General features: G+C 38.2%; 1 protein-coding gene across 1 annotated transcript in view; it reads left to right on the top strand.

Moving 5' to 3' along the window:
• The window catches only part of tspan11 (tetraspanin 11), a 35,990-nt gene that overhangs the window by 9,001 nt on the left and 15,385 nt on the right, over positions 1-11,604 (top strand). Inside the window, exons 3-4 of the mRNA XM_062064882.1 lie at positions 5,254-5,361; positions 5,805-5,996. Coding sequence (XP_061920866.1) covers positions 5,254-5,361; positions 5,805-5,996 — 300 coding nt within the window. The remainder of the gene's footprint in view (positions 1-5,253; positions 5,362-5,804; positions 5,997-11,604) is intronic.

The following is an 11,604-nucleotide window of genomic DNA, read 5'->3' as shown; positions in this document are numbered from 1 at the left end:
GGTTAATAATTTATTTGTCATTATCTATATTTTCTGAATAAATGATGTGATAATGTTCATCATTGGTGTTAATGTTCAATCTATCAAGATAAAAATAAGTATATCAAAATCAAATTACAGGATGTTATTTATGTAGTTTGATCACTTTCCTCGACTGATGTACTAATGTGGTTTATTTTGTACATATGTAGCATCATCTACAAAGATACAAATAATTGCTATTGTGACATCTAGTGGACACATTTAGAACAGCAGTTTCTTTCATTCAAACATTTCAGGTACATTTTTATACTTTGCAAACTCATCCCGCGGGCCGGATAAATCCTGTTCGCGGGCCTGATCCGGCCCTCGGGCCGTACGTTTGACACCCCTGCACTAACCCCTGTCCACCGTGATGCCCCCATTTTAGGTTAATGTGTCCAAATATTGTAGATGAGGGTGTCAAAATATAAAAAGCAGCTGGCCGAATGATGCAGTGTGTCTCTAAAAAAAAACAATAACTATCCCATTGTTGTTAATTAAAGTAGTCATTATTATATTTGGAAGAGTAGATTTTTGGATACGCTTGCATTGGCTCTCATTGGATTGGATTTGTTCCTTACTTTAATTTCTCACAAGTCACACCCATCCAGCTGTCTCACTGAATAGATCTGCAGTTGGAACGTCCACTGTCACGGTATTAGAGCAGCATTAAACCAGATTCAATACAAGATGTCCATTGAAAATCACAGAATTTTAAAAACGTGTTGCAATTGTGGTTGTACTGTCGTTTAACTTAATATAGTTAAATGATGTACACGTGGGGGGGGGGGGGGGGGGGGTATCAAATCAAACAAATCTTGCCGAATGATGCAGTGCATGTGTGCAAGAAAACCCCAAAACAATAACTAGTACACTGTTGTCATTTGAAAGGGATTATTATTATATTTTGAAATGTTGGTTTTAGGTTTTAACTCTTGCATTTGGCTCTCATTGAATTGGATTAGTCCCATACTTTAATTTGAACTCCTATAGTTTGCACCCGCTGTCTCAACAGGCATTCAAATCTGTAGGACTAAATCTGCAGTTTAAACATCCACAGTCACTGCATGTATTAAAGGCCTACTGAAATTAAATTTTTTTATTATTTAAACGGGGATAGCAGATCTATTCTATGTGTCATACTTGATCATTTCGCGATATTGCCATATTTTTGCTGAAAGGATTTAGTATAGAACAATGACGATAAAGATCGCAACTTTTGGTATCTGATAAAAAAAAGGCTTGCCCCTACCGGAAGTAGCGTGACGTAGTCAATTGAACATATACGCAAAGTTCCCTATTGTTTACAATGATGGCCGCATGAAGTGAGAGAGATTCGGACAGAGAATGCGACGATTTCCCCATTAATTTGAGCGAGGATGAAGAAATATTTGTGGATGAACATTGATTAAACGTGGTCAAAAAAGCATCTTCAATGTTGTTTTAATGTCTTGTGCCTGCTGGGATAGAAAACACATAATTAAAAATGTTTGTTATTGTAATTGTTCTGTCATTTTGGGTTATCTTATCCTTATTACACATGATTTAGTCAAAAATATATTAAATATAATATTCAAAGTGGTCATTATTATATTTTGAAAAGCAGATTTTTAGATATAAAGCTTGCATCAGCTCTCATTGGATTGGAATTGTCCCTTACTGTATTTTTAACTTGTTTGCCCGACTTTGCACCCACCCAGCTTTCTCAACTGGCAATTTAAATCTGTAGGAAAAAAATCCACTGCCACATTATTACATGCAAACATACAATAGGATTCAATACAAAAGCTCTATAGAAAAATATCAAATTTTGAATCTGTGTTATTGTGGTTGTTCTGTCATTATAGGTTAACTTATTTGAATATTGTACATGAAGGGGTCAAAATATATAAAAGCAGCTTACCGAATAATGCAGTGCAGCACTACAAAAGCAATAACTGTTCTTAATTGAAAGCAATCATTGTTATATTTGAAAATCAGATTTTTGGATACAACTATTGCATTGGCTGTATTTGGATTGGATTCATTCATTACGTTCACTCCAAGCAGTTTCATGACTTTGCGCCCACCCAGCTGTCTCAGCAGGCGCTCAAATCTGTAGGAATAAATCTGCAATTTAAACATCCACTGCCACAATATTCGGTGTGTCGTCCAATGCAAATCTCCATTAAAAAAAAAACAATTTAGTAAGTTTGATATTGTTGTTCCCCTGTGGTTTTGGTTACTTTATCCTTTATCGAGCTCCAGTGAATGACAGGATGAAAATATTAGTAACAGCTGTTGGACTGACACAGTGCAGATCTGCAAACTGCAATAAAACACACATTTTTGTTATTTGAAAGTGCACATTATTACATTGGTAAAACAGATTTTTGGATACTACTCTTGCATTGGATTTCATTGAAGTGGATTTATACATTGCAATAATTCGAACCCTTTCTCCAGTACTTTGCACCCACCCAGCTGTCTCAACAGGCGAGACAGGCGTGCGTCCAACTGAGCAGATGTCCAAACTTGGCTACCTTAATGTGAATTTTAATGACACAATTTAACGTCCCTATGTTATATTTTGCACTATTTCTGCTATCGTCGTTCGTTGCCTCTCTCCCAATGGGAGCGCCAAGTAAGGCCCAAGGCATGAGAGCAGACAGCAGAACGAGCATAAAAATGAGCTGGCAGTGGAAGAGACCACATTTTCCTATTTTCCTTCTAGATATGCAAATATGAGAAAATAGAAACCAGATGACTATATGGAATGGTAGTTATTTGTTTTGTGTTGTGTTTGGACATAAATTTGTTGGCATCCTCTCACAATTATTGTTCTTTTAGTAATCACAAACAGGCGACCAATAAATCGGATGAGTAATTTCATAGACTGGTTACAAAATGCAATTGATAGTCTCTCTGGTGTATTTGCAGTCTTTTACTTTTCTTCTCTTTATCTGAGTGTTTTTTTTCCTGCACTAGAGGTTGTGAAATGCTAAATGGACAATGTAGTTTCCTTGTCGCAAGGGTTGTGTTGCAAAAGGCAAAGAGGAATTCATTCTGTCAAGCAGCTTTGTTGACTTCTGTCACCCCATTTTGACCCTATCCACATATTCACAATGTGACGCTTTCACCGGCTGTCAGAAATGTGAACGACATGTAGTTAATGCCACGTTTCACGTTGTAGACGTATACATTTGAAGCACTACATGCCTTCACTAAGCTTTTTTTTTACCACTATTCAAACAGTTAATTTGTGTTAAATAAACTTAATATCGTTATATAGCAAGTTAAATTACGATGATTTTTGAAATTACGAGCTGTACTTAAAGGCATCACAAACCCCTGTCGGACAGCCCGCTAGCAACCAGCCACTTGACTGCTGAGGTGGTCCGCCCCCCTGCTCATATCCCATCATTAAAACGGTTAAAAAGGATTATCTAATCCCCCATTTACCTTGTTCGGGTAAGTATGTTTTCAGCGACGACACGAAATGTTGTTTTGTCAAGCTAACTATCAGGATATTTGCTTTAACTTTTGTGATGCGCATCAGTGACGCAGGTGGAGCGGATCATGTTTGGATCAATATGGACGCTTTGCTAACAACACAACTGTTGAATAAAAACATTAAAAGAAGAAACGGACGTGTTTCCTTTAAGTTTTCGTTAATTTTAACTACTGCATTTTTTAAAGCTTTCAGTTGTAGAATACGATAACACTTGTTGGTATTAGCCAAAACATCCGCGTGATTAGTTAGCTGCGTGACTACGTCATACTATTTTACGTGTGAAAATACTACATTACGTCATCGTTTTTTTACGTTCGTGCATGGTTTTCAGTTTTACGTCAAAGGGCTAATTTATGTCAATTAGTAACTTTCAGAAAATGCGAGTTCACGAAGTTCAAATGATAGTTTTACTACAGGCCATGCACTTATTGAGATAATTATAATGTCAAAATCCTCCTTTTTATTAAACTGGCTTTTCATCATATATGCTTTTGTTTGATTAAATGCCTAGTTGTTTTCCGTTTCTAAGGGAATAACTGATATTTTATGTATTGTATTGCTTTTTGTACCGTTTTAATTTTTTTGGTTAAAATTGCTTATGTTAAAGTGTCTTTGAGTTTTTAGAAAAGCACTTCAAAATAAATGTATTGTAATCAATAAACTGTAGCATGTACTAGCAAAATAATCAGCTTATGTCCAGGGTCAAAGTTGTTAATTGTGTAATAACTCAATTGTTGACTTGCATGTTTGCACTTAAAGACGCTGTTTGCAATTTGCTCAGAGTTGCTTTTTACCAACCGAAAATATAATTAAACACCACTAGTTAAGTTACAGGGCTGTAAAACGATTAATTCTGATTCCTGGGGTGTCGATTCGATTCAAAATCGATTCTCGATTCAAACCGATTCTTGCAACCTATTATTCGGTGTAATATTTATATTAAAACATTGAAGAAAAAAGAAAAAAAATCCTGTTTGCATGAAGATTGTCTAAACATCTTCTAAAATGTTTTATACTGATAAAAAAAAAAATATTGTGCAGTTTTCATTTTTTTAAATTGATTTTTGAAAATTATGAATCAATTTAGAATCACCCCTACTAGCTTATTTTACCATTAGTGGTTTACCAGAACATGTCTATATTTTTCACAATAACAACTTTTTAAAAATAAAATCGCTCGTCGGCCCGAGGACTTTGATTGGCATTCAGGCTTGTCATTCACTGTTGTCTTGTTGTTATAATGACTTTACGCATATTCAATAATAGCAGCTAATAATTGCTATCCAAAATGCTATCGTTAGCTAACAACACAAAGATAATGTAGGTGCACTTGTTACGTTCGAGCGTAGTAAGAGGGCGGGATATACAGTAATGACTACAACACATTGGAAAAATTAGTCTTGTGCAGGGAAAAGATGGCTTTGCTTCTTTTTCATGTGCTGTAGTTTAGAATATATAGTTTTATAGTTTTGCAATTAGTAAATGAAGGTGTGCAAATCAGTGTTTGTGGTTGTGCTTCCCACGATAAGGAGGCTGTTTATTTGCAGAGATGTGTGCACCAACTAATGTTTCAGAGTTTATGGTCTATTCAGTCTTGTGAATAATTCATTGAATGTCTGATGAAAACACCACAAGATGATGTTGTGAAGTCGGATTCAGAGCATTTTCATAACCTAAACATAAACAAAGCTAAAACAGTTATTTCATAAATTGTGGCGCCTGTTATTGTGTTTTTTCAGAAGAAAACTGGTGGAAGGAAGAAGATGTCATCCGCGTATAAAGACGGCGAGGACTGGCTGACTGTATGTCTCAAGTATCTGCTTTTTGTCTTCAACTCACTATTTTGGGTAAGATATTGGCGCTCTTTGTTTTCACTAATGAGGAACATATTAAACATGCTTTAAAATGTCCCCCTGTAAAGTGCTGCTAGAGCGCTAAAAGGATGAAGCCACACTGGGTTTAATGGACTTGCCACTTAATGACTCATGAATTAATTTTAAAAGCTTGTCTCGTTTCGCCACTAGAGTTTACACTCCTAGGGTCATGTTTAAGACATATTCAAAGTTTGATGCACACTTTGGGTGCGGCCCATCACTCTTCTTAGCTTAGTTCAGCTTCCTAGGGAAGAGGAATAACACGGGCGGGAATTTCCTTCCCCTGCCCACTCCCTTTATAGTTAAGCAGGAAGTCAGCCTAATAGTTCTCTCCGTCATCTCAGCGGAGAACCTGTGCACTTCTCTGTCTTTGCGATCAAATTTACTCTTTGACATAAACTCGTTTTTTCTCTTAGGTAGGAGGAGCGGCCGTCCTCGGTGTGGGCGTGTGGACGCTGGTGGAGAAGAGTGAGTTCCTGAGCCTGCTGGCCTCTAGCACCTTTGCCGCATCCGCCTACATCCTCATCCTGTCCGGGGGGCTGGTCGTGGTCACAGGCTTCCTGGGCTGCTGCGCCGTCGTCCGAGAGCAGAGGAGCTGTCTGTCCACGGTAAAATGAACGGTGCCAGCACTTTAGATGGTCACTATTTGTGCTGTGATCAATTATTTTAGTAATCGATTAATCTATCGATGAGCTTGTTCGATTTTACATGTACGTAATCGGCTAAACGCACTTTATCACTTCAACACGTATTTTGGGGAAAATAGCTGAAACAAACCAACTTCATTTTTTCCTAAAAAATAGACATCAACATTGAAAGTGCATGTTTAACATTTATGCGTTATTTTTTTTAAAAGAAAGGAAAATCTACGCCACACTGACCACAGCACCCACACACCACCGCTCTCGTGCGGTCTATTGCAATGGCCTGTGAAAAAACTGTCAACATATTTAAAGTTTCGGGCACTTCATGCGGTCCAGATTTGATCAGTTTTTATTAGTTTCACTCACAAAACAATCAATCAAAGCAACAAAAAATAAATAGTAGCGTCACTGGTGTTTTTTTTCTGCCTTGAAATTATAGATCGACTGATTTTTTTTTCCAGGCCCATACCGATTATTAGTAGATAAGGGCTCCATTTAAACTGCACACCAAATCAGATTTGTTTTGCCCTCAAGTGACACATCAGATTTTTTTGCCAGTCTAAACGGTCCAAAGGGCTTCGAATCTGATATTTTTGCATCAGATTAGGGAATTGCTTCTCAAATATTGTCTGTTACGCCCCCCCAGAGAGAAGAAAATATTTTGCATGCCCCCATTCTCCACCGTGACTATACTGTACATCAGACCTGGGCATTCTGCGGCCCGTGGGCCGCATATGGGCCTTAAACGTCCCTGTCCGGCCCGCGTGAGGCCAATCGTAAATTACAAAATAAATTTAAAAATGTATCTATTTCGAGTGTGCAATACAACGGTGCTGCTTTTGTTTTGAAAAGCGTTATTTGTATTACTTCCGTGTGGATGTATGCTCGTGCGCGCAGCGGCAATCACAAGTTACAAAATAAAGGTTAAAAAACATCTATGTCGTGCATGCAATAGAACTGTGCTGCTTTTATTTTGAAAAGTGTTATTTATGGGCGTATGTCCTGTGAGTGAAGGCGCACGGCGACAAGTGATGCCCGGTTATTCCCGAGACGCTAAGAAAATTTGATGACGAATGGCGTGTTTTCAACAAGACATGGACTGCCAAGTAAAGGTAAAGCTGTGTGCTTAATTTGTGGTACATATGTTGCTGTGTTTAAAGAATATAGTGTAACGACCTGCTGAAGTTGATGTTGTGTTCTTGAGTTGCGTAAATGAGGAGTGAGGATAGACGTGCGTGTGGAAGGAACGAGATAAGTTGAGCTGTGTTAGTATAGCTTGCTCAATAAAAGTTTAAAAAGAGCGTCAGACTTGGTGTGCACTTCGTCATCGGGAGGTACGTGCCAAACATGAGAGAGAGAGTGAGAGAGACATGGGGGAATTCCGCCCTCAATGAAGACTCCCAGGTTTGATGGCAAGGCGAACTAGGAGGCATTTTATCCCACTTCTGACATCAATTGTAGCGTCCAGAAGAAGTGCACACCAAGTCTGACGCTCTTTTTAAACTTTTATTGAGCAACCTATACTAACACAGCTCCACTTATCTCGTTCTTTCCACACGCACATCTATCCTCACTCCTCATTTACGCAACAGCAACGCTTCCTCCTTCTTCGCCAATCACCTTACAGGCGTGCTACGTTCACAACAAAGAGGATGCAGGATAAAGTGACAGAAATTGAAATTTTTGCACTGTATTATACATCAGGAAGTGTTGTGCAAGAAAGTGTTAAAAATAAAACCATCAAAAGCCATCTGCTTTTGTATAAAGATAAGTTAGGTTAAATGAAAATATTATTATTATTATTATTATTTATCTTACGGTATATCAAAAATAATTTAAGCAAAATTTAATTGAAATATTGTCGGTGTGGCCCTCCAACAGTGCTCGGGTTGCTCATGCGGCCCCTGCTGTACATAGTATCATGTGTCTATAAAATTGTTATAACTACACCTCTGCATAACATTGTAAGCTTATTAACATTAAAGAAAACAACACACCGGTCTTCCCTTGTCTCCTACCATGGTTGCAGTGAAGCCAAGTTTGAGTGTTGTAAATGGAGGCTTGTCGTGCGATCGCTGTTGTAGTGAAAGCTCACGAAACAGGTAGAAGAAGGAAAGAAGGAAGGTACGCCAGAAAAGGACAAAAACTGGAATTCACAGCAAAAAATGGAAGTTCTGACAAGTTTGCGTAAGTAGAGAAGACGTGCTGTCGGCAATCAGCACTCCAAGGAGAGAAAGCGCGGCGGGGGGAATGTTGCTGGGGGGAGAGGTGTTTGTTTGAGCACCGCAGCGCAGCTTAGCAGTAAGGAGCTCTGGTTATTACTACTAACTTACTGTCTACTTATGACAATGTTTTATTTTTATAATACTAAATACTTGTATTGAATGTGTCTATTTTCTATCTGCTGATGTATTCCTCTTGTACTTTTAATTAGGGCTGCAACAACTAACCGATGAAATCGATTAAAATCGATTATTAAAATGGTTGCCGATTAATTTAGTCATCGATTCGTTGGATCTATGCTATGTGCATGTGCAGAGTTTTTTTTATTTATTTTTTTAAATATATATATATATATATATATATATATATATATATATATATATATATATATATATATATATATATATATATATATATATATATATATATATATATATATATATATATATATATATATTTTTTTTTAATAAACCTTTATTTATAAACTGCAACATTTACAAACAGCTGAGAAACAATAATCAAAATAAGTATGGTGCCAGTATGCTGTTTTTTTTCAATAAAATACTGGATAGGGTAGAAATGTAGTTTGTCTCTTTTATCCGATTATTAATCGAAGTACTAATCAACAGATTAATCGATTATCAAATTAATCGTTAGTTGCAGCCGTACTTTTAATATATATCTATATATACATATGTATATATAGATATAGATATATCTATATATATTGATGTATCTATATATATATATATATATATATATATATATATATATATATATATATATATATATATATATATATATATATATATATATATATATATATATATATATATATATATATATATATATATATATATATATATATATATATATATTACATTACAACTACAAGAGGAATACATCAGCAAATAGAAAATAGACACATACAATACCAGTATTTAGTATGTATATCCCATCCATCCATTTTCTACCGCTTATCCCTTTTGGGGTCGCGGTGGGTGCTGGAGCCTATCTCAGCTGCATTCGGGTGGTAGGCGGGGTACACCCTGGACAAGTCGCCACCTCATCGCAGGGCTAACACAGCAGAGTTGGTCACATTTTCAGTAGACCCATAATAAATTCATAAAAGAACCAAACTTCATGAATGTTTTTTGTGACAAACAAGTACCGTATTTTTCGGATTGTAAGTCGCAGTTTTTTTCATAGTTTGGCCGGGGGTGCGACATATACTCCGGAGCGACTTATGTGTGAAATTATTAACACATTACCGTAAAATATCAAATAATATTATTTATCTCATTCGCGTAAGAGATGAAGCAAATGTCCGCAATCGTCACACACACGTCAGCAATCGTCACACACGTCAACCAATAAGAATTTGACGGTGGCGGGTCATGGCAGAAGTGCATTGTGCGTCATGGCAGAAGTGCATTGTGGGTCATGGGATGCTAACTGCTGTTACATCCATAGCTATTAAAACGGATTATTTCAACGTTGGCGGTAACTTATAAAAACTGAGAAGGGCTGAACTTAAATGGCACCGAAAAGGAAATCATATACTGCCGATTACAAGCCGGACGTAGTGAAATATTCAGCAGAAAACGGCGATCGAGCAGCAGAAAGAAAGGAAACGGCGCATACCAGAAGCGACACCGGGGAGGAAGATTTCATCGGATTTAGCGATCGGGAGTGACAGATTGTTTGGTAAACGTATAGCATGTTTTATATGTTATAGTTATTTGAATGACTCTTGCCATGATGTGTTGCGTTAACATACCAGGCACTTTGTCAGTTGGTTATTTGTGCGTCATATGGCGTACACTTATTCAGCCTGTTGTTCACTATTCTTTATTTATTTTAAATTGCCTTTCAAATGCCTATTCTTGGTGTTGGATTTTATCAAATACATTTTCCCCAAAAATGAGACTTATACTCCAGTGCGACGTATATATGTTTTTTTCCTTCTTAATTGTGCATTTTCGGCCGGTGCGACGTATACTCCGGAGCGACTTATAGTGCCTGTGGTCAAGGCTCATATCGTTCAGTTTCGCTCCCACACCAACGGCACAACATCATTTTTACTTCATAAAATAGATTTACTGGTAGTAAGTAAGATACCAAAAGTTCGGAAATTGACACCTAGCCCATTTTGTGTAATCGGTGTTGAAAGCCGGTACTATTTTTCAGTGAGGCGCAGTGATATCTAGTGGGGAGTGGCGCGGTTTTGGTCACATGGACCAATCAGGTAGCAGCTTTATTCTAACAACATACCTGCTATGGCGACGACAACATCCGAGAGTGAAGAGGAACGAAAGACCTCAAAAGTTAGAAAAAAAGTGCGTAAAGAGGAAAATAAAAGATGCTATATGCATCTTTCATCTGTGAACAATGAGGACGTCCAGCACTTCACTCGGACACGGTGGGACACATACAGAAACTATTTAAAACAGTGGCTTTGTCTGCAAGACCAGAACAAGCATCTGGCAGAAATCTATAAACATTGCTCGGATGTAGATTTTGACGCTATTCCTGACGACGCTGGGTTTCACGCAACATGCTACCGACGTTTTACAGATAAATCTGCATTGTTTTATGCCGAGAAAAGGACCGCACGGGCGGTGGGAGAACCATCTGCAGCCGCAGGTCAGTCAGCAGGCACGTCTGAAACTCCCCGAAAGAAACTTCGATCTCGTTCAGGTTTGCCCGTTGCTTCTGCCGGCCCCGTCCTGCCAGCCATCTGTATAATTTGTCAAAAAGTGGAAAAGTACACTCGTGTGGGAGGAAAACGCCAGAGGGATCAACTCACACAAGCAGAAACCGTGTCGGCAGGTATGTGACACACACACACACACACACACACACACACACACACAAACACACACACACACACACACACACACACACACACACACACACACACACACACACACACACACACACACACACACACACACACACACGTGTGTGAATCTATAGTAATAATGTTACAGTACATAGCGTAGGATTGAAAGAATGTGTTGTTACTTTGTAATAACCAAATGGACCATTTATACACTGTCAGAGTTAAGGGGAGACCTTGGAATTTAAAAGTTTGAGAACCACTGGCCTAGAAAAGGAAGCCCCACCCATCCCCCCATATACCTTCACACCACAGCCCCAATCTCTCTCCCCCCCCCACACACACACACACACACACACACACACACCCCTGGACTGATTTACACATCACAACCCCCACCCCTCCCCCCGCACACCTTCACACCTCACCCCTCATCCCTGAACTGACTGAACTGTGACCACTACCCACATCCCTGCTGTGACTTCATGTCACCTCCACTGCTGCTAC

Source organism: Entelurus aequoreus, linkage group LG12 (assembly GCF_033978785.1).
Source record: "Entelurus aequoreus isolate RoL-2023_Sb linkage group LG12, RoL_Eaeq_v1.1, whole genome shotgun sequence".
Lineage (NCBI taxonomy): Eukaryota > Metazoa > Chordata > Actinopteri > Syngnathiformes > Syngnathidae > Entelurus > Entelurus aequoreus.
Note: the sequence above shows the minus strand (reverse complement) of the source record. Positions and strands in the feature narration are given on the sequence as shown.